General features: G+C 38.7%; 1 protein-coding gene across 1 annotated transcript in view; it reads right to left on the bottom strand.

Moving 5' to 3' along the window:
* Positions 1 to 17,009, bottom strand: part of STARD9 (StAR related lipid transfer domain containing 9) — a gene marked incomplete at its 5' end in the record, with an annotated part of 95,454 nt that overhangs the window by 54,874 nt on the left and 23,571 nt on the right. Inside the window, 4 exons of the mRNA XM_010170742.1 lie at positions 3,855 to 3,967; positions 4,603 to 4,664; positions 4,750 to 4,782; positions 6,868 to 6,984. Of these exons, the coding sequence (XP_010169044.1) occupies positions 3,855 to 3,967; positions 4,603 to 4,664; positions 4,750 to 4,782; positions 6,868 to 6,984 (325 nt within the window). The remainder of the gene's footprint in view (positions 1 to 3,854; positions 3,968 to 4,602; positions 4,665 to 4,749; positions 4,783 to 6,867; positions 6,985 to 17,009) is intronic.

The raw sequence follows: 17,009 nt of genomic DNA, 5'->3' as shown, positions 1-17,009 counted from the left end.
TTAACAGTTTTGTGAACCACTTAGTTTTCTTGAATAATTGCTGCCGGCTTGCAAGAAGTATGAGGCAAATACAGATGCTAGTCCTTGACAAACCTGGTCTATGGAAAATAACGGAAAATTTCTAAGCTTTGCTGATATTCACCATTTTTCTCCCATACAGCAAGTTGCTGGAAGGGGAATACCAAACAAGCTCCCCTTCTAGTAAGCTTGCTGATAATTCTCATCTCAGCCATCTAGCTATCGCAAACATTTTTGTGCTCTGATCCTGCGGATCAGAGAGACTACATCGAAAACTGCCAAAGGCTATTTCAGCATGTAGAAGACCCTCATTACAGAGATCAGATCAGCAATTGTTGATTGCAGCAATATATTACTGCAGTTGAGAAGGGCATTTTGTACCAGTATTGTGAACCACTTTATTTTTTTGAATTTGATGTTACAAAAATCAAGCTGACTGTACTTCTCACCTGCATTCAAAAGACCTCTGGACTTTCTCACCTCTGCTTATTTTTGATGTGAACTAACGAGTGCAGTTCCAAAAGGAGCTATGTAATCATAGCTCCTTTATTACTCTCTCTCCCCAAAAGATGCCAGGATTGTCTCAAGTAAACAGTTTCAGTTCTTAATTGTGTAAATTGTACATAAGCATATTTATTTATTAATACATACTTACACACACGTATCTAAAAAAGAACTATGTCATTTGACTGTTGCCCTAAGCCACTGACTCATCAGCCTGAAATCATTTCTGTTTACATGCTTTCACAACAGCATCTAATTACACCCCATGACGCCTTCAACGGAGAAATTACTTCATTTTTCATGCATGTGAGCAGTGTTTCTAAAAATATGAATCACATTTACCATTAAAATTAAAATTCTTCTTACAGGCATTAACTCAATGATTTTTGGAGGCTGTCATGAGATACAGAGGGAGAAAATCTTCTAAAATAAAGTATTCATACTGGATTTAAAAACGTGGACAAAGCTGGCAAATATTACTTAGGTTTAACTTTTCCCATTATCCTTTCATCTTATTTTACAAAATCTAATAATTTGGGAACTTTTATGGGGTATTTCAGAACTCTTAACATAAAAATATTCCACTTAAAATTTTTAGTTGTGTCTAAGTATAAAATCCTTATTCAAAAGGGGTAAAATTAAATTTTAAAAAACCCCCCAAAACCCAAAAAACTCAAACTGGAAAAGAAGTAACAGATTAGGCCTGGAAGGTTCCAGATGAAGACAGAATAGTGACAAAAGGCAAGCTAGCCCATTGGCAGAAGCTATAACTTCATTTTCTTTTAAAACAAGGAAACTCCATATATGTAGCCAAGGAATCACTGGAGATATAAGGCCTGAGAAAAGGCATGGAAATTGCCAAGGAAGGAAGCAGTTTAAAGACCTTTTCTTGTGTGGTGAATGAGCAGCTGCTAAAAGAAAACAATTAGTATCTATACTCCACAATGAAGTTCTCCAATAACAAGCAGGTAGAAAGAGAATCTTGGAAAGATCTCAATATAGGCCAAATGTCTATGAACTTGCTTTTCAAAGAATTATAAGTTTGCCATACTAATGAGACCATTAATGCATCTATTCTGAAACTCTCCTTAAACAGGATGCTGATGCACTGGGAAAGCACAGCTGAAATAACCAGAATGCCAGATAGTCCCTTGTGTATAGGACCGTGCAAGTTACACACTTAGCAAGTGCTTACTTCAAATTTTGAGAGGAGGAATTGGTAACAACTTTTGGTTGTTAGATGTACTGTGTCTGATACTGCAGGTGCCCAGGGAATGAGAGCTGAGAATTCTGGGCTCCATTCAATCACCACACCAAGTCACCCTATCTGTTGTCACATTGTGGCTTAATCTCTGAAGTGGGGATAACAATCTGATGTGTAATCCCGTGATAAAGGGAGGGAGAAAAGTGAACCAGGGAGAACAGAAGGAATTTACAAAAGAAGCAGAGAGAACAACTCTGTTTAAAAGCCAGAACAAATCAGTATTTGATCTGATGTAACAGGACCTATAAAATCCAGTGTGATACACATTTTGCACGCTTAATGCATACCTCTCTGGTGCTACTACCTATTTGGTGGCCAGCCAAGCAGTTGGAGTCGCTGATACCACAGGCAACTTTGGAATTCTGCCTACTAGATATAATGCATACTGCATTATATCTATTATTAAGATATGCATTTACCTTCTAAACAAACTCACTAATTTTTGAAACTTGCATCAGTTTGGAAAAGATTCTTCCTTCTGATCTCCCCTGTAGAAGTATTCTGTATGATTTTGAACTGGTGCACTGATTTTGAGGGACACGCCTTTTGTCAGCTGTTGGTCAGCTAAGTGGCAATGTAGCAGGCAAACTTTGCATCAGGAGCTAATCAATTTGCAAAGTAACAATGGCCAAACTCCAATTTAAAGCTATCCACAACACTGAAGTGAAGGCACCAGTCAAAACTGGAAATGAACTGGAAGTACAAAAAAAAAAAAAAAAGAGAGAGAAGATAAGAACTGAAATAAAGACAACTGAAACAGACAAAATACATGTGTGGTTTTTTTAATACATTCTCTGTCACCTGATTTGAAAGCTATGATTCATTAGAAAACACAAAGCCACCAGACGGGCTGCTGTTGCAAATGTGAATTTAAAAGTGTGTGATGTTTTTCATCGTACAATGCACCTACATTACCCATCCTATCCTTTTTCAGTTGAATGAAGGAAAATTAAGCTTACTGGGTTCTCACCTAGGTAATAGAGATTTTAATTGCTTCTCATGGCCTGGCCTCCAACACCAAACAGTTGAGTTTATCTACTTTTTTATTATTAGCATTTTGTAAACGTACTGCTGCCAAGGACTGAAACAGGTATGGAGGGATCTTACACTGGCCTGTACAACACATTTAGAGCTGATGTTGGTGGATTTCTTGATCAAGTTAAGATTTCTTTAAAACAAAAGAAAGCAAAACACACTGGCTCTCACATAACTTATGCTTGGAAAGGCAAACAGAAAAGGGCAGGATATCCAGCCAGTGGGATAACAGAGGCAAAACTCTCAGTATATTACTCATGTTCATACTAACAAGTAAAATAGTTGAGGAAAGTAACTCTTGAAGAGAAGAAGCAATTAGGATCTGTCCTGGTTTTGCTAGGATAGAGTTAATTTTCTTTTTAGTAATTAGAAGAGCTGTATTTTACTTTCAGTGTTTCAGTTCAGACATATCATAAGAAGAATGTTGATAACAGTACTGGTGTTTTTGGTTGCTGCTGGAGCTCAAGGCCACGGTGTTTGTTTGCTTCACAGCTGCACTAGGACTGGGGAGGGGAAGCGCAGTGAATAGCAAAACCCAAAACTGGCATCTGGTTGTGCCAATGAAATATTCCAGATCATATCACGTCATGCCAGTATATTAACCAGGGCTGACCGGAAGACAGGGCACATTCTCTCGGGGATCGCTCGGGCTCACATTTCCGGGGTTTTGGTTCGGGACCGTCTCAGCTGCGGGATCGCTGGCTGGCACAGGCCAGGCATTGGTCAGCGGGCGGTGAGCACTGTGTAACACTCATTTGTATAGTCTGTTATCACTGTTGTTATCATTATCATTTTCTTTTAATTAGTAAATAGTTTTTATCTCAACCCGTGAGTCCTTGCCCTTCTTTCCAAATTCTCTCCCCTACTCCCTGGGTGAGGGGGGGCGGGGAGGGTGATAGAGCAGGCTGTGTTTGGCTGCAAGCTGCAAGCAAAAGGGTGAATCCACCCAAACCACCACAGGATCAGACCAGGAACATATGCAAAGATACATACAGACCTGATACACATTTACTTGAAATTCAGATGCTCTCACCTTGAACATATGGTCCAGTTTCAGGGTGTTCTCGGACTCGAAGTGTGTAAGGTTTCTTTTGGTCTGATTGTTTTAACAAATCTCGGACACGCTCATTATAGATTTCAAGAAAACTGAAAAGCAAAAAAACCCCCAGATTTTTAAATGCACAGAATTGAAAAAAAAAAAAAAGAAAAAAAAAAAGAAAAAAAAAGACAAAGCATACATTTAGACAATGTAACTACCTGAATCTTACACAGATCTTTCATGATAAAGTTAATGAATTTGTTTTCATTATCTCTGTTACTGTCCATCCCCATGCAGTGCATGTAGAAAGAACTCATAGTTCCAAGAGTAACTTCCCAAGAAGCAAGAGGCATTCAGTATTTTATTTAAAAATTAATAAAATATGCTTTTTTAACACTAGTGAGTTCAAATCCCAAAATTTCCAACCATAATACGTCATTAGATCAACGGGAATGATGAATTAGAATCAAATGTAGGATTATGGCTCAAATTTAATAGTTAAAGAAAGAGGAAGTAAATTTTTAATACACTCCTATTTCAGCTGTCTATACAAAAGTGAACAGACAGCATCCAAAGAACCATACTGAGATAGAAAGCTAAAACCAACATTTTCTCATCCTTGTTCAAAATGATTACCATCTGAGAAAGCAGAAACAAAATAAACTAGTCTTTGCTTTGTCTGATTATAGGAATATGCTGTTGAAAGCATTCATATCATTGCCCAGAAAAGTGACATACTTACCTGACCTTGACTCTGCAAGATGCTGGCTGGTCTGAATAATCATCCTTCCTTGAAAAGAGGCCCTGCACAAACCAGAAGTTTATGTAAATTTTAAATCCATAAAGAAAATCTAACTGCACAAATGAAAGTGAAATAAAAAGCCAGTACCTCACATATACGTGGTGTCAGCCCAATGGATGCCTTCAAATAATAAACAAACAAACAAAAAATTAAACCATATACTTGCTATCACTCTTATAAAACTTTTTTGGAAATAAAAGCCAAGTTATAAGAAAAGAACAGAATCATAGTGCAGCATTAAGGGAATGACTATATGGTAGACTACAACACAAACTGCTCTAAAGTGTAGTTCAGAACAGCGTGGCAATGCTGTGCTACTCCAGCTGAAGCATCTTGCATGTGAAACACTGCAGGGACTCATGTGCTGTGTAATGTCAGCTGTCTTAGCTTCAGTGCAAATGCTACTTATAGCAAAAGTCATTTTAGAGCAACTTGCACAGCATCAATGAGATGTTTGGAGGCTTGGGTTAAATCCAAAAGCTGGTTGATGTAAAGATACTGGACATGCCTATGTCAGAGGTGTTGCTGTATAGATGAAGCCAGGCCAACACTGAAACGAGTTTGGTCATGAATATTTTGCTTTTCCTTTATCCTGCTTTTATGTCTTTATGCCATGGCATCACAGAGCTTGGAACTGCTTTATGTTCCAGATGTATAAAACTTGTCTCAGAGACAACAGGATATGGACCACTAGCAGAACCCAAACTAGACAATTTAAACTTTGCCCAAACAGTCCACACAGTGCTGAAGTACCAGTGTGTTTTTGTGTGATGAACTGTTCTGATGTGAGTGCTCGTACTTTAGTGATCTCAGTGCCAACACATCCTGAGAAAGACTTTCAGGCTTAGGTGGAATCTGCTTACATGAAACGCTTTGAGAAGGCACACCTGAAACGGTGTTTGGGGAAGAATGTCCAGGTTCATCAAGTGGATCACTGCGGATAAAAGTTCAGTTTATACCAAACACTTGTTTATTCCTAGTTTAGAACACTGCTTCATAGTGAATATATGTTATTAAAGAATAGATTAAAGCAGGACTCCATTGAAGAAAGAAATCACTTTATAAGCCAGAAATCTCTTAGAAACACTACACCTGGAAATTTCCTTGGAAAGAAATAATGATAATTATAAGATGTGGTCATTCTGAATTGCTAAGATATTTTCAAAATAATGTAATACAAATATCCTAGTTTGTCACCCATTAGCTCAAATTTTAACAATTCTTCAGGCTTTTATGGAGCTAAGCTTGATTCAGAATAAAATAAATAGAGAATCAGGTCTTGATTTAACAAAATCCTATTGTTGATGTCTGGGGAGAAAATAAAAATTTAAAAATCCAAACTCTTGTCAAAAGCACAAACCATACAAGAACAGTCTTTTTCTCATCTTCAGAGTTTCAACAGATTTTACCCTTATTTCAACTTAAAAATTGAATCTCATTGGTGTAGGAAATAGTGGTCCACTCATACAAACCGTTAAATAAAATTTTTCATTTTGAGGGGCATGTTTCACCAACAGTCAAGAATATTTATGGATAGAGAACAAACTGCCTTGTATTGCAGCAGAACACAAGAAATTCTCAACTGTCTCCATTGATCTGAGTACCAAGATTAAAATGCACTTCAAATGGTTCCTGGTAGACAAAAATCTTAAAATGCAAAAGCTTCTGCAAATGCCATTCAAATACATTTCAAAACCAGAAGCGAAGCAACTATTTTTCCACAGGCCAAAGGATAACTTCTGCAACAGATAAACCTCTCAAGTAGATAATGAAGCCTGTTACAACAGTATTCCTGTGAATAGTATCCAGTTTTATTTGTGAAAATAATTTCATTTCAGCATAGCTCAGTCTGCCAGAAAAAGATATGAAAATGAATACTTTGCATTACCTTGAGCTGTATGTTTCTAAAAACCAGAACTATTCAGTGGTATAGATTCCTTATTTTGTCAACTAAGATGGCAATAAGATTAATACATAGTAAGATGAAGGGTATGTAAAATAAATATCTAAACTACATATAATTTCTAGAATTTTTAGCTGATGCTACATTATTTACCTAAATGTAAAGGCTTAACTCTCATTTTACATATATATAAATACCAAATAAAACACATATAAGCATTCTGCTCAACAGTTTAAAGAAGTGACATTTCTGCTGGACTTCCTGCCTTCAACCCTAAGTGTAAAATGAATGGTGTAACTCACAGGTGTTCCCATCATTGTGTAAGTTTTTCCTGAACCCGTCTGTCCATACGCAAAGAGGCAGATGTTGTATCCTCTAAATGCACCTGACAACACAGAAGTGCCAAGGTCTTGGAACACCTGGAAAGACCAAAAGAAACAAAACAGTCCATGAATAATATGCCTCCCTATAAACACTCTGCATTACTTGTGGATCTTGCAGTTTTAATAACTCCATAGGGACAAGGATCTTCACAGTATTTGTCTTTTTAATTTATCAGACACAACGTTTAATGTCCAGCACTCACTTGCTAGATCTTCATTAATGTTTATAAATATATAAATAGTGAGTGTCATGAGGATGGAGCTAGACTCTTCTCGGTGACAACCAATGATAGGACAAGAGGCAACGGGTGTAAGCTGGAACACAGGAGGTTCCACTTGAACTTGAGAAGAAACTTCTTTACAGTGAGGGTGACAGAGCACTGGAACAGGCTGTCCAGGGAGGTTGTGGAGTCTCCTTCTCTGGAGACATTCAAGACCCGCCTGGATGCCTTCCTGTGTAATCTCATTTAGGTTCCTGCTCCGGCAGTGGGATTGGACTAGATGATCTTTCGAGGTCCCTTCCAATCCCTAACATTCTGTGATTCTGTGATTCCTCCAGATGCTGGTATGCCAAGCACAGTGCTGACACCAAGCAGTAGTGTTTAACTGTGCTATCTCTTATTTTATACTTGGACTGATTCTTGAGGTTCTCCCCCACCTCAGGTTTTTACAGTCCTCAGTATAAATCTGTCAGAAAGGCATGGTCAAGGCTCTTTGATGCAATAACAGGAATAGGAGCATGAGGTATCAGTAATACAGGTCAAAAGCAAATCAAAATCTAACCCATAGCCTGCAAGCAGAGCTCACCCAAGCAATACTTATATCTGATCCATCTGGTTAGTAAGTGACACCACCAAAGACTAAATGCTTTCTTTTCTGTTCATGCTACACACACAGCAATGTGCCTTCTTCTGCTCATCATAACACAGAGCGAGGAGCTGTTACTACCAAATCGGTGTCGGCCTTTAGGGGCTTCCAAAGTTTGCAATGGTCCCACTGTGGCTGCAAAAGTTGGACCAGACAACCCATACAGCAAGATCTAAACATTGCTTCTGCTTCCTGTTCCTTTTCTGGAGGCACAGCTACCCTACATTGTGACCGTGTTCTCAGCACATCAAAGCCTTGCCACAGACCAGCTGAAAGGACACCTAGTATGGTTTGCTAGGAAGTGCACAGTGGATCAAAAGGTTCCAGCAGGCAGGCTGCCAACCTCTTAGCACAGCTTTGGCCTTTCAAAAGAAATGTTACAAGTATTGATGGTTTTGCCATTCACATAGAAAACTAGTTAGTATATATAGAGATGCACACGAATTCAGTGTTTCAGCGCTGTGAAATCGCATCCACTGCCAGGTCATTTGCTTCTTCAACAGACAGATAAATGTACTAAACCTGATATAAAAATTAATAGTAAAACATATTTCATAGGTATCACCACTTTACTTAAACTTAAACTTTGCAGCTCCAGTTCTCCCAGCAGGTTTAAGTCAGAGGGAAAACCACTGGCTGTAAACTCCATCGTGATTCATTAGAGATTAAAAAGAGATTTTTAATCCCAGAAGAGATTAAAAGTCCTTTCCTGAGACTTTTATTTTCAGATCATATTTCAACTCAAATTGAGACAACAATAATATTCTCATGTGGCAGAATTTAGCTACCCCTGCCCATATTCGTAAGGGTATGTGGCACGTCAAAGCATCTGCTTCATTACGATTACCAGATCAAGGAACTTCTCCATCCAAAGAGTAATAGTGAAAATCAGAAACAAAGCACACAGACACAAATGTAATAGATGAGGGATAACAGTGACAAACTCTCCAGTCACCACTGGACAGGCCATTAAGAAAGTGAAGCATAGCTTTGGAGAGGGCCAACCTCAACTTCATAACCAACAAACCAGGGAAAACAAGAGGAACAGGAGGATTTGGGATATTTGAAGGGGGCCTGCAGGGCTATGCAAAACTTACTAAGCAATCACAGGCAGCACTTTGTCCATCAGACTTGCTTTACCAGATGTGGGAAAATGCAACTGCAGGGATGAGGCTGAAGGGGAGGTTGGGTTTTGGGGGTTGGGTTTTCCTGGAGGTTGCTTGTATCAGTGTTTCAGTATCTGTTTTTATATCCCTAGAGCCGTACTTAAAAATAATAATTGAATAAATGTATGAAACTATGCATTTAGCCCTGTTGCTTCTATTTTACTTCTCAGTGGGATTCAGTGGGTCTGTCTGCAATGGTGTGTTGGGTTTGGCGGGGGGGAGCATTTTTGGTAGTAGGGAACGGGCTACCTTGTGAGAAGCTTTACAAAGCTCCCCTGGATCCAAGGCAGACCTGCCCCAGCCCAGGCTGAGCTAATTAGCAATAGAAAAACACCTGTGTGAATCCATATTTGTGAGGGGAAGGACTGTCTTGAAAAGAAGAAGGTGGAGAGAACCTGGAGGAGAGGCCATTGACCTGAACAATTAGTTTAGGGTGAATTGCATCACCCTAAACAAAGAGAGAGCTTCCTTGCCAGGAGGAAGGAGGAGGAGGGAGAGGACAGAGAACCTCAAACAAGGCAGTTAATGACAAAACTAGGGGAAATGGGTTTAAGCTGAAAGACAGTAGGTTTAGATTAGATATTAGGAAGAAGTTCTTCACTGTGAGGGTGGTCAGACACTGGAACAGGTTGCCCAAGGAAGTTGTAGATGTCCCCTCCCTGGAAGTGTTTAAGGCCAGGCTGGATGAGGCTTTGAGCAACCTGGTCTAGTGTAAGGTGTCCTTGCTGATGGCAGGGGGGTTGGAACTAGATGATTTTTAAGGTCCCTTCCAATACTAACCATTCTATGATAACCCCATGGAGTAGGAGAAGGCAAAGGAGGTCCCTGCAGCCCATGGAAGTTCAATGGTGGAGCAGAGACTCACGTGTAGGTCATGGAGGGCTCCACACTGGAGCAGAAATCTGAGCCCAAGGGCACGCATGACTACATTGAGACCCCAGAGTTTCTCAGTGCCAGAGCGGGGATGGACCCCCAGAGCCAGGGGGTGAGGAGGTGCACTGGACTGGAGGCCCATCTGCAGCCCATGGATGTCCCCATGCCGGAGCTGGGCCCAAAGAGGTCTGTGACTCCATGGGAAGCTCGTGTTGGAACACCTTGTTCCTGGACTTTCATGCTGGGAAGAGCAGCAGAGGTGAACTGACTGAACCCCCATTCCCTGACCCCTGTGCTGCTGGGGGCGGGGAGAAGGTAGAGACATCGGGAGCAAAGTGATTTGAGCCCCGGAAGAGGGAGGGGTGGGGGGAAGGTGTCTTAAGATGTGGTTGTTATGTCTCACTATCCTACTCAGATGGTTGGTAACAAATTAAACTGATTTTTCTTCCCCAAGTTGAGTCTGTTTTGCCCGTGACCATAACTGGTGAGTGAGCCCTTCCTGTCCTCATCCTAATCCGTGCCCCTTTGTTGTGATTCCCTTCCCATCTCACCGGGTGTGGGGGGCTGAGTGCAGGACCTCATGGTCTACCTGTGGGCTCAACCACTACAAATGGGATTTCTTTTATGAAGAAGGTTTGTAGAAACTGGCCCTGAGATCACTTTTAGAACACATTCAGTGTCTTCCATCGCTCCTGATTTACTGTTTTTGTTTTAGTAACCTGATTGCATGATAATGAACGAGAATTTAAAAATTATTTACCCAAATCCTATTAAAAGCTGCTTTGTACTGTTTTGTGTTTATTCCTTTTGGTAAATTACCCTCTCTTCTTTTGTGAAGATAAATTACAATTCATTTAATTGCATATAGTCTCAATTAAGTCAGAAAGGCCTCTTTTTCTTTTGCATACTGCAGAAAAAAAAATGGAGTGAAGCACAGCAATAAAATTATAGCTTGTTTAAAAGGAGAGTTATTGGAATCAAAGTTTTTTCTGTGCTAATATCAGAGGCACTGGTCCAAATACCCATCAGCATCAAGAGCTAAAGATTATACAAAAAGTAATACGATTAATCATTCTGGACATATGTATTAACATATTTCATTATACAATGGATCGAATAATGGCTTTTGTTGATCATGAGGAAAAGAAAAAAAAAAAAAAAAAAGGATTATTCTGGGATTCTTCCAAGTCTCACTTTTGAAATGAAACTTCAGGAAGATGAGGTTTTTCAAAGAACATGAGTTGGATATGGCTTATTGCAGAGAACATGCCATTTGGCCGAGATCACTATGTCTTCCCTGCACAGCTGTTCTACGTGATTGGCACTGTTCAGTTTGTTCCATGCAAGATTGCTTCTTTCAACAAAGCCTTAACTGGCTTTGCTATGCCTTGCTCCTGCACTTGCCCAGCTGTATCTGGTCCATATCCCATGGTGATGTGTAAAACAATCTACAATTTATTAATTGTCAACTGTTCTAATAGTGGAAAAAACATGCCTTTTTAAAAAAGCTATGAGAGGGCATTAAGACAACTGTTATCATTCAAGGTACTTTGCTGGCATGCTCACTACGAAGTGGCCAGGTTCCAGCTCAAATCTAACAAATCCTTAATCGTACAAGTTAGTCCTCGTTACAGGACTTTCAGTACAGATGAAAGAAAGGGAAAGCTTTGGTTTAAAAATGTACTTAAAATGTCCTAATCATCCAGCTCAAGCGTACCAAAATGCTGTCCAAGTTGTTGCAATACGAACATATTTGGGGTTGAAACTGTTCTATATTAGATAAGAATCGTCTACTTCAAAGTATACCAACAGATCACTTAAACATTTCAAAACCTATTTCAATGGTCCATTAGAAGATACAAGAAATAGTTCAGAGAGTCTAAATATTTGCAGAACAGGTAAGTTAAGCTTCTCACTGTTTAATCTTACAGAAGTTGTACAGTTGTGTAACTGTATGTTAGAAAAATGTTGAAAGATTGCAACAGGAATCCTGTCCTTAAGAAACCACGTGAAACATATAAAAAAGAAGACTTAAGTATATATTAAGGTACAAGGCTTACCCACTCTTAAGTAGCAACCTAAGTTTTATGACTCAGTTCTAACTCAGACAAAGAAACATAGAATTTAATTTCTGAAAACTACAGTATTAGTAATTTGCCCTTGTCCATACTAGAAAACCAGACTGTTAACTGAAATGTGTTTATTAAAAACACCTTAAAGTTTACAGATTTATGCACCAGGAAGGCTACTTCTACTATCATTGAGTTAAAAATATAATTATATTCAGTGCGATCTTACCTGTTTTCTCAATGATTTTTTGAAGCCATTTGTACAATTTATATGCTTATACCTTTTAAACATATGTAAACTTTTTCCATTCTCTTTGAGTGTACTAGCAGATTTAAATATAAATTACACTTGGGCACATCAGATATCCAGTTGCTACTCAGGTGAAATTCAAAGCCTTGGGCAGTACAAGTGTGTGATGATTTGACCCACAGTGGGACCATGTGGTCCTGCATTCACTCCCCCCAACCCTGTGAGATGGGACGGGAGACACAACAAAGGGGCATGGATTAGGAAGAGGACAGGAAGGGCTCATTCACCAGTTATGGTCACGGGCAAATCAGACTCAAATAGTGGAAGAAAAATCAATGTAATTCATTGCCATTTCATCAAGTAGACAAAACAACCACATCTTAAGACACCTTCCTCCCACCCCTCCCTTCTTCCTGGGCTCAAATTACTTTGCTCCTGATTTCTCTACCTTCTCCTCCACAGTGGCACAAGGGACAGGGAATGGGAGCTACGGTCAGTTCACCTCTACTGCTCTTCCCGGCATGGAAGTCCAGGAACAAGATGTTCCAACGCGAGCTTCCCATGGAGTCACGGACCACTTAGGGCTCAGCTCCCAGCTCCGGCATGGGGACATCCACGGGCTGCAGACTCACCCCCCACTCTGGGGGTCCACCCCTGCTCTGGCAGCGAGCGATTCGCAGGGTCCCAATTCCAGTCACACTTACCCTCAGGCTCAGCTTCTCTACTCCAGTGTGGAGTCCTCCATGGCCTACACGTGGGTCTCTGCTCCGCTGTTGAATCTCCATGGGCTGCAGGGGACTTTGTCTTCTTCTACTCCATTTGGTTGAGCTGCATGTGGGTCTGTCTTTCCCCCTCCTCCTCTTTCCTCTGGCAACGAAGCTCTCTGTCTGTCTGTCCTTTGTTTAGGCTGATGGTCATCTTTTGTTCAGGTCAGTGGCCTCTCCTCCAGGTTCTCTCCACCTACTTCTTTTCAGGACAGTCCTTCCCCTCACAAATATGGATTCACAGAGATGTTTATCTAGTGCTCGTTGGCCCAGCCTGGGTTGGGGGATCTCTGCCTTGGCGCCAGGCGAGCTTTTCGCTCTCACAAGGTGGCCCTGCTCCCCCCCCCGCAAACCCAACACAAAGTGCACGCTGCAACAGCTAACGATCCTGGTGCAGCAGTACGGAAGGACTTCGTGATCATCAGTGGTTCCAACTGTTACACCATCGTTCTGAAGCAGAGAAATTATTTCCTAGATGACAGCCAATGTACTGGAGTACTGGTGACTGGCTCAATGTCTTTTTCCTCTTTCTGTCTTTCCCTCTCCCTCAATTAACATAATTTCTCTTCAGATAAGTTGTTTTCAACAAACCTCCAGTGCAAAATTTTGTAGTCTTACAAAATTCCACATCACCTACGGAAAACTACTGCTATGGTAAAGAACAACAGACCAAAATAAAATGCTCCGTAAGCCTGAGGTTGGTATTAGCAGCCCTGACAAATGCCTTTAAGTGTCTATTAGATGGTAGACTATTTAATCACAAAAAGTTAAATTCCTTGCCTCCCACTTAAAATATATTAATTTTTCAAATTAAAAAAGTTTAAAAGTAATTTTAGGATTCTACTCTCATTCAAAGTTGGTTTAGAGACAAAAAAATGTCATTCTTAAAAGCTTTTATGCATCTCAATTCCAGCACCTTAAGCCTAGAATTAACAAGGTCAAATTTACCATTGGCAATCATGCCAATGGAAATGCTTCTGTGTGGGGATAAGTGTGCCCGCTTCCATCAATTTATGCTGCTTTTTTTTTTCTCCTCTGATTTGCCCACCAGCTCCTTTAATCTGGTCACTACATACTACATGTGAGCATCAACAGGACATATTTTAGTCAATTCTAATACATGCTGGTTAGATTTGGATTGTAGAACTTTGAAGATACAAACAGAAAATACTTCAAATAAGTGTCACTACGGTGTATATTTTCCAAATATTAACATGAATGACAGATTCTGAGGCCATCTAAATCCTAAAAACTCAGTTTCATATAACAAAATAAATACATCACAGACAAAATAATTTTCTTATGGCATATAAGCAGAGCATTAAAATTACAACAAATTCAAGTTCTAATTGCGGTTATGTAGGGGAAAAAAACAACAAAAAAAAGTAGTCATTGCTAATTATTGCTATTGAGTTAGTTCTATTTAAAATTAAAAGCTAGGAAGATTGACTATATATTTTCTGCGGAATCCAAACGTATTAGAGGTCAAACAAATATGCTATTCTGCAAACAATCTCTGAAATTCTATTGGAAGTGAAAATCATGATGTGCAAACTGGAGTCGGCTTGGAACACAGAGTAAAATGACACCAAAAAATTGCAGTTTGTATCACGTCATCCTGGATAAGAAAGTTTGGATTTCCTACCCATTTCAAAAGAAAATAAAAATTAATAAAAGATAACAAACTGAGACATGGTTTTGGGTTGCTTTTTTGAGAATACTTGTCAGACCACTTTTAAAATGACATATGAAGAATATTAATTGGAAATGTTCCTTGCATTACTAAAAGTTAAAAAAATGGAAGAAGTCCAAGAGATTTCAATGAAAGCATACAATCTATGCAATCTATGCAAAGGAACAGTGAGATTTCAATGAAAGCATACAATCTATGCAAAGGAACAGCGACAACTAAGTGACAGAAGACATTTTTCCTCCCTGTTGAATGAACCTTTATAAAAACAGTTTCATAAAAGTAAATTAGTAAAACTCTCCCTTTTAAGAAATGGGGAGTATGCTTTGCAAATAGATTTGTGGGTAATAAGCAAAACATTTTTCACTACCAGGAGATTTATACCAAGGGAAGCAATATTCTATTCTGATGCTCTCTCATTTGGACAGCAGAATCAGAAATCTTCTGAAGCTAAAAATCTCACCTCTCTCTTTTGCTGGCGTAAAGGTAAAAATTTACAGTGGCTTTTCTACATCTTTGTTAAATAATAAGTTCTCAAGATACTGAAAAATACCCTATTACATCACATTAGGCCTGGATGCCTGTGTATAAATATGCATAGCAGATAGATCACTATTTTTTTTTTTTCTGGAATAAACCACTTTTTTTTTGTGCTAGTGCCAAGAATAAATAAAATATGGCATGGAGCACATCCAGTCAGGCACCATAAGTGACAGACATTTATTATTAACAGTAATGGTTTCAGAATTTGTTATTTTACATTGCAATCTTTGCTTGGATATTAAAAGTGAGAAGCTTTTTTGTTTTTAAGCTGCTCTTTTCAAGCCTTTTTTTTCTTTTCTACTCCTTGACCTTTTAGTTACTATCAAACCAACGGTCTGTGGGTAACCCCCCTCAACTATAAGCTTTCGATGTGTCACACCCAAAGACAGACAGGAGTGTGTTTGCTGTCAGTTTTTATTTTGATCCTATCAAAAAGTTTGATATAATTAAACTTTCCCTTTATGTCATATGCATTCAAACTAATGCTATCTTTGACTTTTCATTGAATTACTATGCATTTAATGGATATGCAGCTACAACAGTTGATGACAGTAAATATATTTTTTACATTGTAACTGCAATGGGCTCTCTTTATTCCCAGATAATGTCCCTCTTCTAGTAATACGTGCTTAAATTTTGAAGATAATGGGGGCATTCTATCAGAAATTAAGTTCTGGCAATATGAATTTCAAGAGCATAAAACTTCATTTTCTTAATCCAATGAGAATCTGAATTGTGGAAGAAAACAAAAAGTAGTTGTTTTAAACTACAGTAAATTGACTATTATGCTTTGGGGTTTAATAATTTGGGAAACTGAAAATTTTCCCAAATCACTCAAGCCAAGTCTCAGAGTAACATGGGAAAAAAAATCCAGTAAACCTCCAGGGACAGCATGTAATGCCAAGTTTGCAAATTTAAGGGAACAATATTGATAATTAAGGGAGTTTGGGTATTTTTTTTTTTTTTAACCCTGAATAATTCCTGGTAAATAATACTTGCATTTTGCTTAGACTACAATGACCAGGCCAGGACTAACTCTGATTGGAGCAGAAATGAAGGGAGGAGAAAGCAGAAAGAGTAGAAGAGAGGGAGTTACAACTTTTAGAAGTAACAAGCTAATAGATTAGTTTATCAAGTCTTATTTGTACAGTAACTGTTTTCTTATTTGCAAGTGGCTGAAATGGTCAACATTTAATATCATTAGGAAACTCAATTGATTTTGGAAACTTCAGAAATTTCAAGGGAGTTTTTTTGGTCAAAGCAAAAAACTAGACAAGAATAAAAACTTATAGTAATTTTTACAAAAGTTTAGGAATAAATAAAATTGCTACTTGTTACTGGCATAGTCCATAAACACCAGTATCAACAAACAACTCACTAAAAGCAAACCACTTGTATTGTAAAACATTAAGCTAAAGTTACAATACTAAGATAAATTCCCACACCTCAAAACCAGAAGAAAATTATCTTCTTGCACAGCATAACTTAAAAATAGCCTTTAAAATATCACTGACTCAATGAAAGAGGAAAAGGTTGAACTTAAGACATACGGCCAACAGCTACTTTATACCATAGAAAAACAAACGACTTGATAAATGCTGAAAAAACTCAAAAATTTGCCCCTCAAACAAGAAAACAGAAAAATGCCTCATCAGTAGATAGAAAGCTTCAGAGCATCAAGACAATTGCAGCATATCCAGGTTCAAAATGAACTTAATATAAAAAAGTTGGTGTTATTTACTATACAAACAAAATTCTTCTCAATGGATAGGTTGGGACAGTTTAAGCAACTGCATAAAACATAAGAGGCTCAGTCCTGCAGTATTTATTTACTACCAT

This window comes from Antrostomus carolinensis, unplaced genomic scaffold (genome assembly GCF_000700745.2).
Source record: "Antrostomus carolinensis isolate BGI_N321 unplaced genomic scaffold, ASM70074v2 scaffold8226, whole genome shotgun sequence".
Classification (NCBI taxonomy): Eukaryota; Metazoa; Chordata; class Aves; order Caprimulgiformes; family Caprimulgidae; genus Antrostomus; species Antrostomus carolinensis.
This window is presented reverse-complemented; position numbering and strand designations above follow the sequence as displayed.